Here is a 25,591-nt window from a genome sequence, read left to right on the forward strand (position 1 = left end):
TTTTTTCCCCTTTAAATCCTATTTTACCCACTCTCTCAAACAATACCACTGACCTACCCTATTAAATTTTCTCCCCTCTACCTTAGCAGACATAACAAGCACTCCCTACAAGTCATAACTTCACAAGCTGCCTACATACCTCAGGCTCAAAGACTTCTAAGAATTGGCAAGTGCTGATTGGCTATAGGGCTTACAGTTCAACAGTTAATAACAACTCCCAGTCCTGCTTTAATTCCACTAACAGCCTCTGCAGAGCTTAACCACAAATGTAAACAAACACTGCAGACACTGGGAGACAAATTAAAGGAGCTTTGGCAAAAAGTGAAGGCTCAGATTTTTTTAAACAATGGGGATTAATTGTAATTAATTAACTTTTGACCAAAAATTTTTAGGCATCACCTTATTCATACACAATCCAACAATCATCAGTTCATCTTGAGGAGATTGAGATATTTGAAAATATTACAAAGAATGACCCCCGATGACCCCCTAAATGACCTTTGACCTCAATTTTCCGAACACCCCTTGTAACTCTCATCCCGAGGAACATTGTGACCAAGTTTCATTATAATTGGCCATACACTGTACGAACAGGAGCAATTTGAAAATGTAGGGCCGCGGCCCGGGCCACAAAAGACCCCTAGTTGATCTTTGATCTCAAATTCATGAACACCCTGAAGGTAAAACTACCATAGTACTATCGTGACAAACCCTCAACATTGTACCATGGAATCTGTAGGAGAAGAAGCATTTTGCGTATTTCCACAAAATGGCCCATTACGGCCCACAGATGATCTTTGACCCCAAATTTTGGACCATCTCTGATGGCCCTATACCCAATGGTCCTTGTGTCCAAGTTTCATGAAATTCCATCAAACACTGTGCGAGTGGGAGCGGTTTTACCAATTGTTGACAGATAGAGTGATAGACGCCGCACTGTAACAATAGCTCACACCAGCATGCTGGTATGAGCTAAAAATACAGGTGTGCTCAAATTCTCAGACCACTTTACAGCAATCCTTTTTATTCATCCCTAAAATGTTCATCAATTCTATTCTCAACTTGATTTTGACAATTTGTAAAATTCATCAGTTTAATCTTTCTCCAAGTCAGAGATTAATTTAGACAAGAATGTTTTGAAAGCCTTAACAAGAACTTACTTAAAGTATTAATACAGATGTTAGAAGGCCCTTTCTTATTTAAACAGGATTGTTAGTAAACGACCAAATCCATTCGCTGTTTAAATAAGTGAACAAATATAATTGTCACATACTTTGTTGTTAGCTTAGGGAGCGTGGAGATTATCTTCACTTGGATGAAGACACAAGCCAAAATATCCCAAACAACGTTCCCAGATGTATGACTTTATGAAAAAGTTTCTTACTTATTCAAGCGTATAGCACAGTATTCAGGGGAAGGACAAGGGAGGGGTGCACACACTCTGGAGAAACTTAAATTAGTTCTTGGGAAACTTCTCCAGACTGTGGCTTGTAAAGATGTTATGCATTTGACGTGAACTTTGCATTCTTCAGACTGAACCTTGTATCATTTTAGTTAATAGCACAACCTTTAGTGTAGACCTAACTTGTGGTTCTAAATATGTCTCAGAATGCATGTCTAAAAGTTCACTTGGGGGGGGGGGTTGGAGGAGGATACACCAATCCCCCTAAATGGGCATCAGTTTCAACAAACTGGGGGGGGGGCAGCAGCCACCCCTCTACAAAATCCTGGATCATACCGCAACATTTAAATATAAGGCTAAGAAATCCTTGCAGTTACAACCATTTCAATAATCAGTCCTTCCTAGTGATATTGCTTTCTATGTTGATCATATTACGTGAGAGGACGAATGGGAAATGATGGGGTAGCAGTAGAGGGGGAGGGGGATGAGATAGCAGTAGAGGATGTGGGATAGCGGAGCAGACAAGGAGTGATCTACGAAAGACCAATGAAATGGCTTTCAATGTCCCATTTTCTTGCTTGAAATAAGTTGTCTTTCTGTGATTCTTAAGTAAAAAGTCACACTAAAAACAGACCCAAAAAAGGTTACAAAAGACACAGAGTATTTCCATTTTTCAACCCATTGGTGGAATGACATTTATTTCTTAAAGGTGAGTACACTTTTTATCAGATTATTTTTATGGACCACAAAGCAAACCTTTACCAGCAAGATGAAAACATTTTGTTACAAAAATAAAAGACCTTTTAACTTTTAGTTTTACAGTTATCTCTTTTAATGACAGGGAAAAAAAAGGAATTGGTTTTCTACCTTGGCCGATTGCTTTTAAGGCACTTGCATTTACACCAGTTCTGAGAACAGAGGGAACATAAATATGCAAATTAAAACATGAGCAAGGGTGGGGGGTTATGAAGGATAAAAAAAAAACCATGATTAAAATAACGTGAGAGTAGACAATAGAATGGCCAGAAATTTACTTTGATGGAAGTCATAACCTGACAAATAACAAGAAACCGCATTTCAAGGAACTTGTGTAAGTGCTAAGAATGTTTACACCCATTTAGAAGGAGCGAGCTATCTGGGAAATTATTCCAGGGGGGAGACTTTAACACAGACATATTCATTATTTAACAGTACAACAGAACTTTCTGGTACATGACTTGCTTATCTGTAAACAGTCATGACAATGTTAATAAATGCACCATGTAATTTCTCAAAGTTAGACACTAAAAGCTTTCTAATGTAATGTTCATGAAAATATTCTAGATATGTTTACATTTCCCAAAGAATGGAACAAAATTTAGTATATTAATAATAACATTTCCATTTCTTGTCAGTTTTGTTGTTGTTGTTGTAGATTTTATTGTCATGTTTAGTAATAGTCTTGAAAAAATGACTCCCTGCAAAATAAATAGACTAGGTTTGATGACACAAGTCTTAAGAATGTAGTATTGAAAGTACAATCAATGTTTAAACAACAGAAACAATAGAATAAACAATCCCTTCTTCCAGGTGAAGGGGGTTATTCACTTCAACATGAAGAGCAGTTATCTGATACGTGAAAGCATAAATATTCAACATTAATGTTGAAACCTATATTATAACCATGACTGCCATGGATAGGTTGTTCTAAGGCTTAAATCTAATATGCGACCCTTGCAGAACTATATTTTCTTAGTCTGTACCTCCATCCATTCTCACCCTTAGAAAGGGTATTTCTGACAGAATTGCTCACTTTTCTTCAACACAGGAGAGTCAATGACACTTAGGATTTTACTACCTTTTATAACTTGTCGCCCACTTAAAGGAGCAATAAATAATACTGCATTCCATTGAACTTGTGAACACTTTAGCCCTTCGATCCTACTCAGAAGTTGTGGAATCAACTACTTTCAGATATTTACAGCAAAGGTTTTACCGGTCTGTGGACTACTGAATTCACAAGCCCAATGAAAAGCAGCATGGAAAAAATATTTGTATTGACTCATTAAGAAAAACTTATATAAAAAACAAAATATAGCCCGAGGCAAGGAAACTTCACATCCTGTGCTCAACAAGGTTATTAAAAGTGACCGAATAATTGACGGAATCATCAGAGACCGTACTTCTTTATCCAATCATGCATATGTGAAAGATATCATTCAAATGGCAAGCATAAATTAAAATTGTAGATCAATTATACAACTATCTTTAAAGGAAAGAGAAAAAAACAGAAGAAAACAGAGAGCAAAGGTCAAAGTTTTTAATACTGATCGATGGGTTGCCCCCTCTCTTGTCTAAGTGTTGTAACAATGACCCAAGTCAAGACAAAATAGTTGAATGAAAAATAGCAATTTTTGTTAGTCAAAACTAATATATCATTTTATAATTAATTTTCAGTGACAAAATGGGGAAGAACTTGCATATGACACAGGAATAGGAATTGAGATTTGATGGGGTGTGGGAAAGGGGGGGGGTTATTACAGATATGTGGGTGAGTGGTAGGGAAGTATCATATGTGCACTTATACGTGAACTTCAATAATATATCAAATACATTCAGAAGAAAATACTGTGCTGCAATTATACCCTTTGATGCGTATCATGGAAGGAAACAAAGAGAAAAATAGATGAATGCATATTAAGGCATCATCATCTTCACACCAATTTACTGTTATGAATGGTCAATTGAAAACAAGCTCGGAGACTTTATGGTGTGAGACGAACAAAGTACGTAAAAAGAAGACAGGAATATTTTACCTGAACTTACCCCCCCCCCCCCAAAAAAAAAACTCAACCTAAACAATCCGTATTTAATGAGATAATATAATGTAGAGGGGAGGGGAGATCCCCCACTTCACCATTATTTTGTTTAATGTACATTCCCCTTTAATGAAAAATCCCATCATAGCACTGACTGATGGCGTAACGGTATAAATTATAAATAGCAGCTCCCGACCGCCCCCCCACCTCAACCTTCTCAACACCACCCCTCCCCCTTCCTACCTCCCCATTGTTCCTTCTGTAACAAATGCAGAAAACAAAATATACATTCCACATACAATAACAAACGAACAAAAAAACATTGTGCAAACAGTACAAAAGTTTAACTAATATACCATTTCTGTGAGGCAACAAACTAGAGCCAGAGCCTACAAAAGTAAAAACCGGTAAAAATTTATTTTCTAAAAAAAAAAAATTTTGTTTTTGTCCAATACATTTCAAGACATTACACACTTTGTTTATGATATATAACTTGTAATATTTTGTAATGCACCTTTATTCTCTTCTTATGGTTAAATTTAACAAAAATATTTTTGAGCGTTTCAATTAAAGTCACAAAGACAATAATAACAAAGGTTAGTACTAATATGAAAAAGGAAAAAAAAAACCCATTTTGTTGAAACCTTTTGTTCTTTTGGTAATTTTTTTCTTCTCTTTGAAATACTTGTCATACTGTCTGTTTACAAATCTGGCTCATAAACAGGAAAATATCACAACCTAGAACAGATAAGTAGTCTCAAGGGAGTAAAACTTTTCCTAACACTTTTCAATTTTAAGAGCATGTCACTAATTACAGGAGTGTCACACTCGTATCACACTGGTGGCGAGTCAACTCCTGAAATTGTGAAGCCACCATGCTTCCTTAAATTCTGTGTAATAATAGTAAGACAAAAAGCACTTTGAAATACTTGAACACAACATGTCAGAACAAAAATGAGGATAACCTTAGGGTAAGACCATGACAGGCACCATTCCTAAAATATCAGCCTTCAAGTAAAGTGGATCCCAGTTTTAATGCCAAAGGGAAAAAAAGAAGCTGCACCACGACGGTACTGACAGAGACAACCAACTTGATCCACAATTAGGATGAAAAAATAAATAGATTTTGATCTTTTTCTTTTTTCCCATTTTCTGATGAGACACTTTTTTTTCACCTCTTTGCTGCTGCTCTTTGCATCTAAATGAACTGACCCTCAAATGACAATCTTTTGTCAAATTAATACAATTTTCATACTACTTGTAACACACTCACTGTCAGACTTATTCTTCTTCTTCTTGACCCTCTTAGAAAGTCACACATTTTGATCACACAGTCACTTAACTTCCCACCCATTTTCATTTCAGTACTTTTACGTCTTGTAATTGTCACCTTCCTTTCGACAAAACTTTCTCAATGAGTTTAAGTTCCTGCAGGGAACAAGCAAACACCAGAGCGTCCACGCTGCTGCTAGACAGAGACTTCCATCCTTATATCGATGCTAAGAAAGCCCAATGCATACTAATTAAACTGAAAGCTCAAATGTCCTCAAATCTCTGCAATGAATCAAAGACTTTTCCAATAATCTTTCCAAAGCTCACTTTGTGGATGTAAAGAGAGGGCCGATCAGCAGCAGATTCTGGTGAATGGTCCTCCACAGATGACGGAGAAATAAACTCTTCTCTTCACGAGAGAACAAATATAAATCATGCAGGGATTCAGACTGTCTTGGATCATTCAAACAAATAATTTCCTTTTATCCGCAAAAAGTGATCCGGGAAAGCACAAGAGCGACGAAAAAATGAATACCATCACGAGACGGAGCCTAGAGATACCTTGCTGCTCCTCTTTACGACCGGCCGTCTCTGGCCAGGGGGATCATGACGCCCCCGACTTGAAGGTTGGCCCGGCGTTTGGCTAATGCAGACTGTCCTGGGGGCGATAATCCAAAGATTCGGTCTTGCCCCCATCCAGTGTTTTCGTCCTCTTCTTTCTGCGCTACCAGACGATTGCAAGCTACCGCCTCGGCTGCAAACTGGCACAGGTCTTTAGCACTGTTATTGCGTTTGATAATGGCTGGGGTTGAAAGCGGTGTTGTGGGTGGCTGATGAAAGGAAATCAAGACATAAGTCTTTATAGTAGGCATTGAGTTCATATTGATATAGCATTTAAGGTAAGCTTGGTATTTGAAAATGATCTGCTCTATTTCCTACAAAACTCCAGACTCATCCACTTTTCCCAAACTCCCCCCCCCCTCCCCCACCCAAACCCATCTCCTCTTCTATTTCCATCATTACCAAAATGTGTGAAGTTCTGTCTATTTCATGAATCCAATTTCCAGACCAAAGACAAAACTACGATATGATACTGCACATACCGCTTTTCAAATAAAAGAGTTGCTCCAAGACCTACCTGTTGTACCCAAGGATGTCTCAGAACCATATCAGCGCTAATCCTCTGCTTAGCATCCCTGACCAGCAGGTGGGAGATGAGGTCCTTAGCACCCTCTGAGATGTTATCCCACTCGTTCTCTGAAAACTCATAGATACCAGCCTGGATACTGTGGAGCAGTAGGTCCTGCAGAAGTAACCAAAAAAACAAGGTCTTCATAAAAACTTACAAGCATCAATTAATTCACCTTTCTCTCTGCAATAATTTGATAACGTGGCTGGTTGAGACACAATCACATCTCTAAAGAGTAGAAGTGAAAGGAGGGGGGGGGAGGTGTGACTGGAGAATGAGCAGGGAAGGGTTATGGCAAATCAAGAGTATATTTACTGAAATTCAACTGACCCCGTTTTCAGTTTCATATAAACTTCTAACTTGCTGTGCACTGCCCTGCAAATCTTTTTCCCCATCGAAATTTTCAGAATGCTCATCGCTAACATCTGCGAGACTTAGCTTTGGATATCATCATAATTACTTGGAGAATTGGCACAAAACCATGCCACATTGAGCAAAGCACAAGATGAGGGCAATTATTCAACTTAGAAATAGCAAAAAAACACAAGTTGTAAGAAACAAGTACTTTCTAATATCTGATTTCTGCTACTTAATTATTTGCGATATTTAGCTGCGATTATTATTATTTTTTTGTATGTTTAGTTGCGATTATTTGCGATATTTAGAACCTCACCTCGCATTCCTTGCAGGCTTCTCCCCTGTCCCATCCACAGTCCTCGCCGCAGTTGCCAACAAACGGCGGATTTCCACAAAGCATAATGTACAAGATGACTCCAAGGCTCCACAGGTCACAGCGTTTGTCGTAGGCTGACGCTTCATGCTCATCTAAGAATGCATTTGCAATTTCAGGTGCCATGAATTCAGCTGACCCGACCTGTCAAAAAGAACAGATACTAATAATAATAATCTGTGGTTACTTTTACGACGTTTAAAGCAACCGCAAATGTCATTACCAAACGTCATTTACCACAAAAGTTACGTCATACGACCGTCAGAGGTAGTCATGAACAATTGCATTGATGTCTGCTGATGTCATCTTGCAATTAAAAACTTCCTCAGAGAGCAAAGACGAATAAACAAAAATCAATATTATGAAATGTCTGAAACCAGATTTAAAAACAATCTGTAATAATAACTTTCACTCTTTTTCATTGTTACTATGAGGAAGTATCTTCTTTGCTGATCTATAAATACCCCACAAAAGAATTACAATATTCATATCAAAACACAGTCCCCCCCCTCCTTGTATCCTATCCTTCGCACAACACAAAGCAGGAAGTAACTCGAGAACTAAAGAGTGCTCTTATATCCTGACGAAACACTTCTAATTTCACTCAAAACTTGGCTGACTGCCACAACCTCCTGAGGGCCAATAGCATTGAAAGAACTGTTTTTTACACAGCCGCCTACCAGTAACACTAAGATTGTATATAGATATGTCACTGAATCATTATCCATCCAACACACAGTGTGCACGGTATGTACACTACTGCTGTAATGGCACTAATTTACAACATTCTTGCATTGTGTACTGTGTAATAGTAACGCCACAGGGAAGTACACCTTTGTAACACTGACATGCCTTGTTCAAAAACGGAAGAAAATGATTGTGATTTGAAGAGTTATCTTAGGCAAGGGAGGAGTGTGGGGGGGGAGGGGATGGAGACAGGAGGAAGGGGAGAGAGAGGTGATATTGCACCCTCCTATGAAACTAGGCATGTACAGTTTGAATACCTAAACAAATATAACTTACCGGTGTGAGGAGTTCCGGGGTGGTGACGGGGGTGTTGTACTGGCTGTTGAGGTGAATACCACTTCCCAGGCCAAAGTCACATATTTTCACAGGTGAAATTCTGTCAGTATTGACACAGAGGATGTTCTCAGGTTTAAGGTCTCGGTGGGCTATACCTGAAAGTACCAAAAAAGAGAAGGAATCACAATCACTGGCCCACATGATAAGACACAAACTAATCATTCAATTGAAAAATTATTTATCAAAAAAATTATGTTCAGCTTCCTACATGAATATGAATTTTTCTTCTTTCTCTTCTGTATTTGTTCACAAATGATACTCCTGCTAATGGAAAAAAAACTTTCATTTTTACCTCAGAGGAGAAGAAATCATAAATCACAGAGCCGCCCTAAAAAAAAACGTTTTTCATGTCAGACGCCAAGCAAAGAGAACACGCCCCCATCGCTTACCTTTATTATGTAAGAAGCTAAGGGCACTGGCGATATCTCTAACCACAATACTGGCTTCCTGCTCTGTAAAGTTCTTCCTCTGCTCAATATGATGCAGAAGAGCACCTCCTTCCATCTTCTCAAATACCAAGTAAAATCTAAGCAAAATGGACAAAGTAAGCAAAAATATTAAGGTTTCTTAGATTCTGGTTCAAAGTAGAGGTGTCAAATACAGGTAACTTATGTCACATGACTGTCTTTCATGTAACAAGTATAACATAAACTGCACCTTATTATTCCCACCATCTTCCCACCATCTTCCCACCATAAGTCAGTCTATTCTCCAGTCTACAGAGCTGTTGCATGTCTTGAAAAAAATTAAACAGACGAAGAAAGAGAGCAACACAGAGAGAGAGAGCGAAAACTGTGACTAACCTTTGTTCATCTTCAAAGTATTCAATCAACTGTAGAATATTTTTATGTCCCTGACTGTGATAGAGGGTATCAATCTCCCGGAAGACTTTATGACGACTGCTACCGGGTCTCTTTTCAATTATCTGAGGAGAGAGAATGAGGTGAGATGAGATGGTAGGGGAAGCTGGTTAATGTGTTCAAACTGATACAGTTGTTTCAGACATATCAGATGTTTAGGATATCCACATGTGTCGGTGATTGCAACTCAAGTTCGGATTTGCTGTTACGTTCAATGAGCAACACTCATAGCAAGGACAGGACAAGGGATTATTCCACAACAGTGATACGACAATCGCCAAAGTGCATGAGAAACCCACAAGTTCTGTCTTCACATAAAATAGGAAATACCGCCATAAACTCAAACAGTTTAAAAAAATGTGATCGCTAATCAAGATGGAGGACAAAATCGAAAGAAATGAGAGCGCTCACCTTGACAGCATATGACTTTCCGTTGCTAATTTTTATACAAGTTCTGACTGAGGCGTAGGCTCCAGAGCCTAACATCTCATCTGTCAGGAGGTAGATATCTATACGAGGAAACAAAATGGAATTGTAAACTTCATCTGAGGGAAGTCAGTAAAGGAGGAATGACGCATTAACATGTTCCCTTAGCATAGTAGCACTTATTGTAACATCTTTGAAAATATTGATGATGAGGCACCTTTCTTTCTTATTCATCATTAAGAGACAATGTTAATAAAGGAAAGTATGTCCTTCCTTTTTAATTAATATTCTTTTCTATCATGAACCCCCTCCCCCCCCCCTCCTTTTATTTATTATTTGTATGGTAGGTAGTATGTAGTGACGCACTGCGATTGTGTAAATATACTCGTTCCAGATAGTATTTCACTTATTTTGCAAAATGTCACAAGGAAACAGACTTTTGTGCTTGCTTGTCACTATCAACATTAAATATAACATTCACTTCTTGATGCAGTTCTTAATGGTAAGGACAAACCCTGATTCTTACTTTTCATAAATTTACACTGTAGAATAATAACATTCCCATCCAAAAGACACAGTCAATAATATCCTTGAATAATTGGACATGCAAAGCAAAATACCCCACACTTTTATTATTGCTTTCATACAAAATGATACAAAAAGGAAGTTTGGATGTGTTCCCAGGGAGTTAAAATGGGATTCAATATTAGGTGTAGTTCTTTTGAGCTAGGTTATGGATCAATAAAAATTGTAAAAAGGGACGTAAACAGGAATACAAAGACCAAGGTTACTCAAAATTGTAAACAATAAGAAATACAAATCTTTAAGAAATTGTCAATCTATATCCCCAGGGAACATGAGACGTGTTTCGAAAGTTAAAGAATGCTGTAAATTCTTCAGCTAGTTTATATCAATTAAGTTTGCTTTAAGGTGGGGGGGGGGTGGAACCCTACAGACATATATGAAGCAAACATACATCAAAATATGCCTCGAAAACTATGGCCGAGTCAAAAATCTGTAATTTCTTCTCACATGTTAATATGTAGTTTTATCCAGCCATTCTCATGCAACTTGCTATTTCTGTCATCCAATGCACATGCAGTTATTCCCCCTAAAAGACTATATTCACATTTCAAAGTCAATAACTCCATCGTTCTCTGGCACAACAAAGACCTGAACAGGACTTATATCCCAAATTACATATGCCTGACTGCATCACAACTACGGACAACTCGAGGAAGCAAAACATTATCTGAATGCACTTTTTGTAGCTGTTGGTTGGGTGGAGGGCTAATATGACAGTGACACACAGACAGACAGACAAAGTAAATAAATTAGCGTGGACTGCACACGCAGCATTGTTCAGACACGATCTCGACGCGAGTGCTTGCGCTTTGAGTCATCGCGTGTGTCAATCACTGTTGGGGTGAGGTGGGTTCCAAAGACAAAGAGATCGATAGAAAAGGTTTGCCGCAATAGTGAGTCAAATCCCAAATTACCCCGATCATCGTAGAAATGACTACAACTATTGTTAATTATGTAGAAAAAAATCCCGGGCGTGTGCTCAGTTTTGTGTTTCGTCTTTATATTATTTATTTTTCCCTGGTTATTTGCGTGCCTGTGATAAGTAGATCAATAGCATGATTTCCAAAGAATGGAGGTATAAATTACTAATCAACTTGTTGCAATTTTGAGCAAAGCGGGTAGGGTATATGTGGCTGCAAACTTTTTGCTGGAAGGACGACGACGATGATTCACAAGTGGCTTTTTAAATACACATCCAGAATTGGGAAATTGTATATATGCTTGATATTATAAAGAGTCATGACAATTTCACAAAGAAATTATGAAAAAAAAAATCTTTCAGGATCTACCAGCTAGGAGAAGATTATTCCATAGCACAAAAGAAAAGACAAAAACTATACACACTGATTGTAAGAAGAATATGGGCATTTTTATGATAAAAATGGAGGCCTTTTGTGGGATTAAAAAGGTAACTCTTTCTTTACCTTCAAATTTGCACGGTCCCACTTCAGTCAGTCTCCTCTTTTTCTTTCTCCTCCTCCTCCTCTGACTGTTATCCAAGCTCTCCTTATTTTCTTCCAAAGAAGATGACATGTGGATGTCCATCGGTTCTGTTAAATGAGGTAAAAGTGAAACTCACGACCTTGAAGATTTACCACCAAGTCTTCGATGGACTGACATTGTTCATTTCATGCAGCACCACAGGTTAAAAAAGCCTCGTTTAGACAGATTATTAAGCCTGTTTGCATTGTGTAAAAACACTTCCTCCAGGGTTGAGTATGGGCAGAAAGAGAGATCGAAGAGAGGGATGGGGAAGCTTGTTAACAATGACTCTCTGAAGTTAACGATTGTCAGTTACGAGGAGCATTTCAATTACAAAATAAGAAAGTTACTTTGAGATAAACAATCGATCAATCGAAGGAATGTTCATATCACAAGTAACTGATTACTTTAAGATGTTTCACCTAGAACAGTTTCTCAAAGTCCATTCTTGTTTTGCTTACCAGATGGTTCCAGAAGCATCTCTGTGTAATTGTTGTTCAGCATATTCTCTGTCATCCCATCTTTATCAGGCCTCTGGCCATCCATGGCTGGGGTTCGCAGAGGTATATTCAGATTTCTAATATCACTTGATGGCATGGCTACAACGGCTGCCTACTATGAAAAATAAATGAAATAAATTATGATAAAATTAAACAGAAATCATAATAATTATCACAGATCACTACCTCCATTCTGTACTGCTTACTAACCTGTCTTTTAGCTTTCAGTCTCCTTATGGGGGGTTGTAAAAGCCCCTGCAGTTTGTTAACATCTCTTTCTTTTTTATCTTGCTTTATGGTCAAACAATTCAGTGCAAAAGCCAAACATAACTGTCCCCATAAAACTTACAAGGTTGTACTCTCTCTGAAATGAACTATTTGTTTAATGACGAAACCCAAAACTTTTACCCACCTTATGACTACATTGGGGAATCCCCAGTTACAAAGTAATAAGTCATTACACATAAAAGCCACTTGCAACAAAAGCTGTGTATTTCATTGTACAGGGTTTTTCCCTTGGCATTATTTCTTTCAACATACGCATATATGCGCATCCTGATGGAACAAACAGACAACAAAGCATACTATGTTTTCCATTCCTATGGGTTTTCCTTCATGGATAGAATATTTTCACCAGGGTCCTTCAGGCTTTCAGACTATGAAAATTCTCATTCTGTTACTGAATGTATGTCAAAACGACAGGAATTTTTGGCATTGCTTTGGTAGATGAGTTTACTTATGTTTTATCTTCTAAGCATTTACTTTGTAAGAAATCTTAGGCATCTGGCAACAGTAAAGTAAATGACGTCATCAATGAGACATGTATGTTAGTTCCAATAATATTAAGCTTGTTATGGACGGCTTTTCGGATTGGGGGTTTTCGAGGCATACAGAGTACGGCATATTAGATCTTTCTGTTAGTGTGATACTAGAAAAAAATTAAGAATTTCTATTCTTACCTGATAGATCCCAACAATAAACTTGGTTAACTGAGAGTGAATCAGCTGAGTTTTCGGTTATTGCACAATCTGAAAGAAACAAAAAGCAGGAAGCGAGTTAGCTTTGTGATTTTTTCCTTGCCATATAATTTGCTCAAATTCAACTAAAATTCAAATGCAACTATCTGACTAATGTAAAGTAAGTGAGTTAAATTTGTCCAAAAATAAGTGAGAACCAGAAAAGATTTGTAGAAATCCCTTGTGGGCATCAACCCTGTCATTAAGAATTTTATAGTATAAAATTTTAAACCAAACTGTTTCAATATTCCGAAAGAACATTCTTCCTGTATGAAATATAGAAAATTTTTACAACATTTGACATCGTTTATACACTGTGAAATATTCATAGAAAATGTTGTCAATATCTCGCAATTAAGAACTCTATTACATTTCAATATGTGGTTGAATCAGAATCACCAGATATGCTCCCAAATCGGTTTGTTGTGATTTTCATTGTTACTACAGTGTGTGTGTAAGATATCATGACACTGTAGTACATCTGTGTAGGAGTCGGCACTTGAGACTCCCTGAGCTAGATCCAAGACTAGTCCCCTTGGTCTTGTTTGAAACTAAATTCTTTCTTCCAGTTATAAGACATTCTTACTCAGAGTGTTTACTGTGTGATCTATAGAACATATACAGGACTTCCAGTTTGGATCTTTCATTGAAAAGACCAGGCACAATAACATGAGGACACATGTATGTAAACACCTTAACTTATAGCTAGAATAACAATGTCTAACAAGGAACTACTGATTCAGCCAAAAGTTATACTTTACTGGCCGGCTGTTTTTTCCTTTTTTCCTTTCATTCTTTGCCTTTAGCAATCAACCCTGTGTTAGTCTCTCATTTTATGAAGATTCATGACCTGCAGCGTAGACTAGGAATGTGAAATGTCACGTATTGCACTTCCCAGATCTGTATTACACTGATCGCACACAGTGTTGGATCAATATTATCATTATGTAGGTACCGTGTAATAATACAACCTGGATTAAAGCGAGGGCCATTTGTCAACTAGAATGACTGTCAAACATGTGAGATCATGGCAAATATTCAAGATACAAGTCAGCAACAACAAGTCATAAGAAACATTTAGTGCTCAGATAACCTTTCCTGCAAGGGGCCAATGCGAGGAACAGTACCAGTTTTGACATTCCATTTGGCTACATTAGAATTAACCACTAAACTCAAAGCAACAGGAGGAATTCACTGCGTGTTACTTCTAGTTTTTCAACTTAACTGGGGAGTCTATCACAAATTTAAGTGGAACTGAATGTGACACAGCAAACGTGTATTTACTAGAAAATTTACTAGAAAACAGCAAAGAAGTTACGGCCTCTCCAAATAGTTGCTTGCTCTTTTCTCAGTCAGATTTTTCCATTGTTTTAAGTACTGTATAATGTTTCAATCTGCATATAGAGCACTTAATACTTTCAAACTACATAACAAGAAACCCTTCTGATAAAAGTTTGTTATCTTACCTGACATCCAACTATTAGTTGAATTTAAATCCCCTCATCTTTTAGTTTGTCAATGTTAAAGATTAACATTGCACTCATTATCAAGTGTGAGAAAACTGATCACAAAATACAGAAGGTAAGAAGCCATGGTATTAAAATGCAGCACTCCATTCCGACTGATCCTGGGCAGTTGACTGATGCATCAAAGCCGTTAACTAAGTATTGTAGGGTAATATTAACACAAAAGGGGTGTCACAGGGGGTCCAAGTCCACAGTTTTGTTGACTCAAAGACTCAAAATAGACATCTTACGACTTTTGATAAACTAAGCAACATCATAACAAAATACTGTGTACAGTGAGGTCTAGTCTAGAAGGGCTAAGTCCAGATTGTTCCCTAAATAACTGGATTAATCAGTCCAAGACATCACACCACTTCCAAGCGATAAGAAAGAAAACAAGCTGCCCAAATAACTTCTAGCCATGTGATGTTATCATACCAATCACATCTTTACCTGAATCAATAGCAATTCCCCTAATACCCTCAAGATTCTTGCTAAAGCCACTATTAGTTTGTTGATTGGCTTGTCATGTTTACTTACTATGTACTAAGGATTACTACTTATCGTGTTTACTAAGTATGTAGGGTGACTCCCGGGGGAAACTCAAAAGGTTGCTAAAAACTTCTCAGCCATATAGCACCAGTGCAAAAACTTACATCTCACAACATCCAGGTTATTTGCTTGAAAAAATTTGTTATTTTCCAAACATCCAAAACTGTAAATAATTTTTGCACACATAATTTGGTGATTAATGGAACTCTTCCATAGTCACATCCCCATGGCAATGCAATTCATCATTAGGTTAACTATATGCCAGCTTTCATCACCAGTAATTATGAGGAAAATACCCAAATTTCTGAGCAAAGAGTTTTGCCATTTGAAAGTGGACAAAATTGATAGTAATAACAAACTAAATTATATTATTCTATTGAAGAAAATATCTTAATGGACATCATGTTTTAGTCGATTTTCCAAATTTTATATTTCGTTATATTTTGGGTACCAATGATCACAGAGCTGCCTTGCTGCTTACAGCAACTTCAATATCATGTTTAACAAACGCCTGAAGCATTATAAGTAGAAAAAATCCACCAAACATCCAAAACAAGCCTTTTCAATTGGCATGAAACATGAACATTTTTTTTTGCAAGATACAGAGTAATTATTCCCTTAGTTCAAGGTGACCATTAATCAAGTTCAGTGGAAGCTATACCCAGGCTCCACATATGAATGTGCTTGAAAACTTGGTACATGTTTGGTAACATTACAACAGTTCATGAAATAACAGCCACTTAATCATGCAAGTCATGCCTATAGAGCTACAGCAGACGAGTTGTCACATCAAGTACTAAACTGTTCACAAAAATAAAGCTGTTACTAAAAGCTTCACTTTACTATTTTACTTCCTCTTTGCTAACCAATTCTCTGTCAGATTATACGATTCCAAAGAGTCATTTTTCATGAAAGATGAGAAGGTTATTAGTATTTTCGATTTTCTCGTTTGAAATTTTGATTTTTAAAACAGTTTCACATTTCACTCCTCCTTGATCTTTTTCCATCTGATGTTCTGACAGATAGTACTGCACAGTACTGCAGACTGTTCAGATTTTGACTTGCTACCAAATTGCACAATCTGCATACAAATTGTGACATGAACAAACACACAAAAAAAAACTTCAATATGGGTTCATTTCTTTTAGAATATTTTGAAAGTAAATATCTGATATTATTTTAAGATTTAATGGTATTAATTTACCTGCTTCCACGACTATAGATATTCCTTCTTCAAAGCACATTTTTCTGGAACTTTATACTGTCTTCTTCGGTGAATGGGTTAAGAATGCACTACTAGGCGGATCTTTCAACCATTATATCCTGTCACCTAGCACACACATGTGGGCAGAACACTTGCGTCATTGAGTCAGCAATCCATATAAGGATTGGTTATCACCAAATATGGCGATGCAATACACACACACACTCAAAAGCAACAGTCTGATGCAACGTGCCGTTGTGCTATTTATGTATTGACTGCTACGTAGAAAATGCCCTGCTGGAATAGTCTTGTGATCAATGAGAAGGTATGTGGAAGGGACAACTCTAAAATGCTGGTTGTATTTACCTTCAGTAAACAGAACTTCCTCATTTCAATCTGTGCTGTCTTAATCATGATTCTGATGTGAATGTGAGGATATGGTAGTTATGATTTCAAAAGAATAAGTGTACTGCCATCTACTGCATGGTAGTATTAGTCAATAGTAGGTATATTGGGTGACTGCACAAATCAGGCTTGAAAAGGACAATGTGTACAGTTTCACAATTGTGCACCACTACATACAGCTTTGCAGTTTGCACTAACCATCCACTCTACGGATGACCTCACTTTGAATAAAACTGAATTTAGTTGAAACGAACCAGAGTGTGTGTGTGTGTATGTCTGTGTGCGTGTTTTAAGGTAAAAATCAAAGGGAAGTCTTCCATGTAGAATATTCTAGCTAACCTTCCTGTAAAATGAAAAGAGGAGCTGGCATTCTTCCAAGAAACGGATCAAGCAGGGGCTACAGTATTAGAGTCTGTGTGCTTCTAAGCAGACGAATAACAACCAGAAAGATATTATAAGCAGGACAGGCATTTATTATGATTTATGAAGACTTTGCCCAGGCTGAGAGTGTTTTACAGCAATGAATCCGTGGCAACGACAAAACAGCTCAGTGGAACAGGATGGACTGAAATTTTAACTTTCCAAGGATAAAGGAAAGGGATGTTTCGTCACTGTCAGTGATCCCCTAGAGAGGTACACTCTTATTGTGATGATGTAAAAGTAAGGCTGATGCAATTCTGATTAGTTCTTAAAACAGATCAGATCAAGATCATCAAAAAAACTCAACGTGTAAAGTAAGGAATTTTTTTGCAACATAGTAACAACTATATCAAGGCAAATTGCTTTGAGAAGCATTTTGCAGGTTTGGCACCAATGAAAGGTGGTTGTGGAGGTTCATGCTCCTCACATGTTGACTTCCATTTTTCAATACGTTCCTATTTCGTCTTTATTGTGTATTGACAAAAGATGTTGTAGCTATGCCTGATGCCATCATACAGTACCTGGTGTGAATTTGGTGATGTAATTTAAATCACCACTTTCAAAGGTACCCTTTCTTTCAGATAATAGTCGAGTATGCCCATTACCAACGTTCAGACAGGGGGACTGTACATGGCAAATTCAATGTAAAACTGATGATTTCAAGGTTATCAGCACTGCAACTAAAACAAATTGCTAATCAATTTTTCTGGAGGTTTCAACCCTTTAAATTATTCCTACCAAAGAAGGAGTGTCAGTTTTGGCAAAAGGTCTATAGTCATAAATATGTTTCAAGGAGATTATTAGTGACATAATGGAAATTGTTTTCAGAGTGGCAAGCAGAGTACATATTGAAATGTGCATACGAATCACTAAAGGTTGGATTTGACTTTTCCAGCACTGCATCAAAGTCTACAGCTATTAAACTGTCTTAATATTGCTTTATATAAGCATTCAGGCACATATGGAACCAATATATCACTTCAGAAAGTAGACAGTTTTGAAATATCCCAAGGAGATGAATTCTCTAACCCCCCTCCTCCCGCCCCCTCTATATGCACTAAATTGCAAAGAGTATCACTTACAATGTACAATTTTATGTTCTATAACACTGGTATGTATCTGTAATAAAGTCACGGTTGGCCGGTTTTTACCGGGCGGTTTTTACCGCCCCGGTAAAAACAAGTTTTTAACCGGTTTTTACCGGGAGGTTTTTCCCACCTATAAGTGGGAAAAACTGGGAAAAACCTCAAATTATATAGAATTCCTAAAAACTCATGTGGAACTTGTGGAGGAGCATAGAATCTACAAGAAAATGGCATCTTATGGTAGGGGGTTGGGTTACATCCAAAGAACAGCTATGATCTATAACTTGTGAGTTTACCGATTAGACTATTATAAATAATTCAAATAAATAATATATTGGATGCTCAAATCAACCAACTTTATTTTCCTATCGAGATGCATAATTCCATTATCTAGAGAATGGACTCGTATCAAACTGTTGGTGCCTCTTAGGGCTATGGTTCGTCATATTATACATGCCACATTAGTCCGCTCAGATCCAAATGATGATTCACATCCAAGAACGATCACTTCATGTCTGCGATAAATTGTACTCTGTTCACACTTCGCACTAGGCACTGTACTATGCTTATATTACTTATAGGCACTGTACTAAGTGACTGTTGTGACATCAACTAATTTGAGAATAAGTAACAATTGGAACAGTTACTTGTGTTGTTGATACTCCTACCTCTTCAGTTAGCCTATACACAGGAAGTGCCCAGTATCACCTCACCTGTCCACCTCAAAGTGTTTAATCACTCATGCATGAAGTTGTATAATAATTGGACCATGTTTGCATCAAGGTAAACAGTTTGGTTGTGTGAATGGCTCCATAGGGCCATTGTGCGTTTAATACTTTAATTGGGCCCATGTGCCTTACAAAGTTTCAAAGCAGTTTCTATTGAGCCCCCTGGATTGAAGTTCACCTCAATAGACTGTTGCCTACTGTATTAATGGAATGGAATGAACTGTCTGAGCACATAATATTATATTATTATATGGTTCCTTGTCCCTCTGAGGCTTTGGATGCCATGGTTCGCCACTTCGTTCTATCCTCCGCTGTTCATGCCACATAATAGGCCTGAAGAATTTAGGAGGGGTGAATGTCCCAGTGTAGACCTATAATGGTTTGGGCAATAGGCAATGCATACTGCTAAAGAGATCGTGACAGAATAACTATACATGTGCAATACGAAAAATACTCTTTTTTCCACAAAAAGTAGAATAAGAATGTGATAAAATAGCTCAAAATGAAGCTAAGAAACTCCCATATTCAATAAAATATGCCTCTCATGAAACAATGTCGTGCCTACTGATGACCCTGCATTTTACGGACAATCAATACTAGTTTTCGAGACGGAGGCGGTTTTTACCGGTATTTACCAGTTTTTCCCGGTTTTTACCTGGTTTTTACCGCTAAGTGGGAAAAACAGGTTTTTCCCGGGAAAATGCCAACCCTGAATAAAGTTTAGAACAGTGTAACACAGTCTCGTTGTAAAATCAGTCTACAGTTTGCATATCTGACAAATACCATTGTTTATCTTCTGCACTGGTAGATGCATTACCTATGCTTGCTATGAGACATACCCAATGGATATTACAGTACATAACAACAAGTACTGTTATTACAAAAAATATAACACCAACACATCCTTTTTGGTTTCATTTCTGTCACCTTTTGTATCTATTCTTCTCTTCACCTTTCCTTGAGACCCGGTTTTCTAGGTTAACATACAGTATACGAATTAAAACTAACAAACTTGAAGGAACTCGTTAAAAAATAAAAGTATCTAAATCAGCATAGATTCATGAATACTTGCGAGAGGTTCTTTCATTTTCAAGTTTCGATATTTGAACAAGAGGCCTTCAGGGAAGTCACTGTAATTGGAATGTGCATTGTATGTGGGGACAATGATTTCTATTTTTACATTTCAAATACAATCAATGAGAAAAGTTAAAGGGCAATCAAAATATGTCAAACTCGTTGTTTCTTGTTTCATTGCTTCAGCATGTTACAGCAGTAATAGTTATTGATCTTGAATTGCAGGTTAAAAAATTCAACTGTGCTTTAATGCTGAAAGTATGAAATCTTACTAAACTATGCTGATTTGGAAGAAAAAACTTTGCTGCACAATGATCCAAGCTGACTACATCCATGGAGCTTCTAATTGCTAGTTAAATAGTTCAATTAATAGGATGATGAGAGGAGGTAACCACCCTCTTTTCAGACCTAACTGAGACTGTCAAAATTTTCAAGAACAGCATATATATATACTGTACAGTATGTGTGATAATTACTTGAATTTGTAGGTCTAACCGGCTAGTATCTTACGCTGCAAACAAACACATTGTCTATTTTTCTATAACTTTCCTCTCAAACGGAATATAATGTACTGTAACCTTTTCAAGGTCAGTACACAAACCAAACTAGCAAACAAATTCTGGTGAATTGATACCCAAACTACACCAACTAAACTTTATTTGTCAGACTAAACATTTGATATCTCTGTAAACCTTTTCATATTTGTAATTCAATACACAATTTTAAGAAAAGATACCATACTATGTCTTCCGGGAATCCACTCTTAACTCAGTTTTAAAATTTATTGTCCAAACCTTTTCATTTAGAACAACAAAATTTCAACTATTTTTTAGCAAGTCATCAGTCTCTTGTTTATGCATAGAAAGTGTGTAACTAATTGTTCATTTGGAATCTTTATCAGTAAGCAATTAAAACCCATCCTGCTAGAATTAAAATGTCAGACACTCCAAACTATTACGTTTTACCAGGAGTTAGAAGAGACTCCATAGTTTTACCTACAGTACACAACAATCTCTCTGAAGTAACAAAAGTCCACTTTTTTTCCCTCTCTCTTTGTGAATACACTTCAGATCTGAAATCTTTCAGGAGTTAAATCATAATTGTCTAAATCCAAGAAATGACCCACACACACCTTTCTGCTTCCGGCCAAGTATCCTTGCATGGACAAAAGAATCACGCAGAAGAGAACTTTCTCCTCGCTCAATACATTATTGATTTGGCCTGCCAGAAATCTTTAATAGTATGCAAGTTGTTTGACTGATACAAAGGACATCTTGTTGCTCCAGTCACAATGCTATAAATAAAGCATGGTATGCAAATACAATCCTCCTTAAGCCCACAACAATGACTACCAGGAATATACTGCAATGCACACGTACCTGTAAATAATGTAAATGGCCCAGACCACTCTTTTAGCACTTACAATACAAGCTGAAGGACATTCAAAGAATTAAAGATGGCACCCCTGGATGTGACACAACTAACATTTTTCCCCAATCAGAGCAGAACAACTTTACCACAACACATGCAGGAACAAAGCTATGTAAACAAGTTGTTTATTCAAAGTTCTCACTATGTGCACAAAGTTACAAACCATATGAAATGTGAAAGAAGGCATCAATGGGTTTTTAAGGTGCCAAGAGTAAAGTCTTTAGATTCTGTAAATTTACAGAATTCAATAAATATTTCATAAAGATAGACTTTGGTAGTTGTTATCATAGCACTGAGATTGTTGAGATTATAATTGGAGGCCAAAGGGGTAGGGGAGGGAGAGAGAGGCAGTGGGGGAGGATCAAGTGATTTTTTATGGATGAGCAGATTCACAGATCAATTTCTGTTACAACTTATTAGGCAACCTTCAACAAATTTTTGTACAAACACCTGGAACTCAAGTAGTTCATTGCCCATTAATTCATTCATTTCTTTATTCCAGTATACATTTACAGAGAAATTTATAAATATGTTATATGAAATTTATAAATAGGATAAAAATGTAAAGCTATACAGAACATCAAAAATACAGGTTAAGACATATAAAACTTAATGAGATTAAGATAATAATGAACGATAAAATGCGTTACAAAATTATCAAAAAGCTACAACAAAGGATCTAAGAAGCTGTCTTTACCAGTTTACAAAAAGGTGCTGCTCTGTAAATAAAACGAGTTCTTAAAGAGTAAAAATTCTACAACATTATCAAAAAGCTACAATAAAGGATCTAAGGGGCGGTTTTGTACAAAAAGGGTTGCTCTGTAAATAAACGAGTTCTCAAAGAGTATATTTCTAAAACATGGCGTCATATTTGGATTTCTCAAATTATAATTTGTTTTATTGCACAGAGAGTTGAGCTTGGAATGTAGAGGATGTTTGTTAGTAGTTTGAATATTTTTGACAAGTCTTACAAATTCATTCCTAGCAGATTCATTTCTAGCAGAGGAGTTTTATTCTATAAATACCCCCCCTCCCACCAGCTGTGTTTCACATCTTGTTTGTCTCAAATAAGTTTCCTTGTTGTTGTTATCTTTGGCAAATATTAGAGAGATTCAGCTGAGCAGTTTGAAATAATATTAAGTACAAAATCAATCCATGAATGACCCTAAATAGGCAGATTGTGAACTAGCAGTACTAGTGGCATACAAACATGTATACAATTTCAATGTGCAGTGGAAATGGAATGGTCTATAAACATGAATCTTTACTTCCACAATACGTTAACCAATAATCAAGTGCATTCATTGGTATACTAACTTTCTGACAAACCAGTTTACAGCCTGCAACTGTATTCCTTGCACTCGACAATGCTACACATCGCAACAAAACCAAAGCTGTATGCAGTGCAATGGCAACAATTATCACAGTTTTTCAAATTAGTCCACTCAACCGATGAGTTGGCATGTTGTGTTTACCAGCACAGTTTCACACTGCACATGACTCATCAACCGGGAAACCAGGTGCAGGTAATTGGTGAGTGCACTACAAACAGTAAGTCTACAAAAGTCATACTATTTGAAGAGAAAGTCTTTGAAAGGATAAACCCCCATTTTACATCAAATTAATGAGAAATGGCGATCTATTGAGAGAATTTATAGAACGAATATGACAGTGCTGCCTTCAAAAAACAAAGCCGTTTTATTTCCCAAAATTCCAGATGTTCAGGGCTTAAGTGTAAACTCATACAGGTTTTGGTGCTGAAATTAATAAACAATGTCTTTGCCATTTACCACTAGTCTTAGAGGCGCTAAGCTGGTGTTAAATGGTTGAGAGTGGAAGTTGCAGGCTAATTCATTTCTTACCAGACAACCAAAACAAGCCTTGTGGTTGGCTGAGGGACGACTACTTTTTCTACAAATAACAATTCACAGCTTTTCATTTATTAGACAAGATCAGTCATGTTGCATATAACAAAATGATATAATATACACATGTATCCCCTACATTCTATAGAAAAGGCAGGCCTATGTGCTTAGAATCATTTACGTGCTTCCTCTGAAATGAGTTCTTAAAGTTGTAATTACATCAACTGTACATGTACCTAAAATTTGGGTCCCACAAAGTTATGCTCTATTGCAATTTGTTTCAAGTTTGTGGTTATTTCATTTGTCCAACTGACTTAATTAACAGATCATGTTTTCAGATGCATTATGAATTACAGGTCTGGTATGTCACTGGAAGACTGTGCAAAATGCAGCTTTAGATAATAAAAAAAGAAGGTAAAAGACACTCCGAGGTTGTCCAAAAGACAACCAACAGTCTTTCCTACGTGAGTGCTTGCCATGACTAGGGTCATCAGCACATGCAATACTCAACTATCATTACAGCAATTTCACTTTGTACATGATGCCTTAGTTGAGTGCATAGGTATTCAGCACAACTTATGTTGGGTAAATCATCAAACATCATCCCACTGTACATCACATGATTAACTTGGATCAATTCCAAGATGGAACTTGCAGCGTGACGTTTAATAACTTTACAACACCAGACAAAGCTAGGAATGCATGAATAACATGAGAATGATGTAAATGTATTTTACGATTGCATCATGAAACTTTTTCATAGGTTTTGATAATCAACAGAATGTTAAATTAGCATCTGTCCAACCAACTTACAATTTAACCAAGTGGGTTAAATATTGTTAGGGCATTTAGTGTCAACATCATAGAACAAGATAACCCTTAAGCAACAAATAACATAATAATGGCTTATTTTTTGCTTCTCTTCTCACCTTCTTATTGTTATTGCTATATATTTTTTAGAACTACCAATATGAATGGAGGACTTGTGAAAATCCACTAAATGTAGTCACAGTTGATCGAAAACAAAAAACATTTGTTTCACTTAGGCCATATCAAAATTTACCTATGATTAATGCTAGTTTTATGGCTATGTCCATAACTAATTAGGCAGTAATTAGGGTTAGGCCTAAGGCTTTCAATGTCATTCAAGTTCATGGCCAAGGTTTCAGTCAGTGTATGCTCTGTCGTGTTGGTTTTAAGGTTCTAACTTCAATTGGAATTTTCATTTTTTAGCATTCAAATTGTTGATTTTGTAGTCAATCTGTTTTATCGCTTTACTCTTCACCAGTGCTTTTTCGATCTCATATGTAGATGGTATTTGTATTTACTGTTTTTTGTATTTTATGTTTTTGTCATTGTATTTTGAAGATTGTTTGTAAAGCGCACAGATGCGCTATATAAGATTTTATTTACATTACATTACATGCTTAACTTAGGCTCAGTTAGAGTTAGACTAGAGGAACCTTGAACATATATAAAAATTCTCCCACTTAGGACTAACTGGGTTTCTAATTTTATTACATATGCCTTAAGCATTTATCGAAATGCCAATACGTCATAAATGTCTTCCAAACGAACGACTACGTTTCTATACATCAAAACTTACGATTATCACATGATACAATTGCCCCGTGTTTACGATGAGTCATGCTAAAATGCAGGGTCCTAACGTAAGTATTATGACTATGAGTGCCTTGTTGTTTGCAAAGGCTCACCTGCTCAGTCTGATATTCAACGATGATAATTTGATAAATTAATCTCACTTACTAGGTTTGGAGGGATCACTGAATCGATATACACCCTCAACCAGTTTCTTCTCAGATGAAAATTCTGGAAGAAGCAAGTTCATGCCAAAATCTGGCCGCCGTAAGGCTCAAATCACACGGTTTCTTTCTCTTCATCCGTCCATTTTCTTTCCTGGTGGCCCAGCCGACTGCAGTGCAGTACTCCGTACACAGAGCCTTGTATTATTATGTGTA

At 36.9% G+C, this 25,591-nt stretch overlaps 1 protein-coding gene across 5 annotated transcripts; it reads right to left on the minus strand.

The window, feature by feature from the left end:
* Nucleotides 1-2,065: 2,065 nt before the first annotated feature.
* LOC139979790 (MAP kinase-interacting serine/threonine-protein kinase 1-like) lies at nt 2,066-25,588 on the minus strand. Of its 5 annotated transcripts, none has more exons than XM_071990924.1 (11): nt 25,380-25,588; nt 13,287-13,355; nt 12,289-12,439; nt 11,770-11,895; nt 9,746-9,843; nt 9,278-9,399; nt 8,864-9,000; nt 8,415-8,569; nt 7,335-7,535; nt 6,611-6,775; nt 2,066-6,302 (listed from the first exon to the last, which is right to left on the minus strand). In XM_071990924.1, exons 3-11 carry the CDS (start codon nt 12,422-12,424, stop codon nt 6,048-6,050), a joined length of 1,395 nt encoding a protein of 464 aa, XP_071847025.1. In that variant the 5' UTR covers nt 12,425-12,439; nt 13,287-13,355; nt 25,380-25,588; the 3' UTR covers nt 2,066-6,047. The 5 variants fall into 5 exon arrangements, with proteins under 5 accessions (XP_071847025.1, XP_071847004.1, XP_071847033.1 ...); XM_071990903.1 differs by having other exon boundaries at nt 12,289-12,442; XM_071990932.1 differs by lacking the exon at nt 25,380-25,588 and adding an exon at nt 16,605-16,751.
* Nucleotides 25,589-25,591: the final 3 nt, after the last annotated feature.

This window comes from Apostichopus japonicus, chromosome 2 (assembly GCF_037975245.1).
Source record: "Apostichopus japonicus isolate 1M-3 chromosome 2, ASM3797524v1, whole genome shotgun sequence".
Taxonomy (NCBI): domain Eukaryota; kingdom Metazoa; phylum Echinodermata; class Holothuroidea; order Aspidochirotida; family Stichopodidae; genus Apostichopus; species Apostichopus japonicus.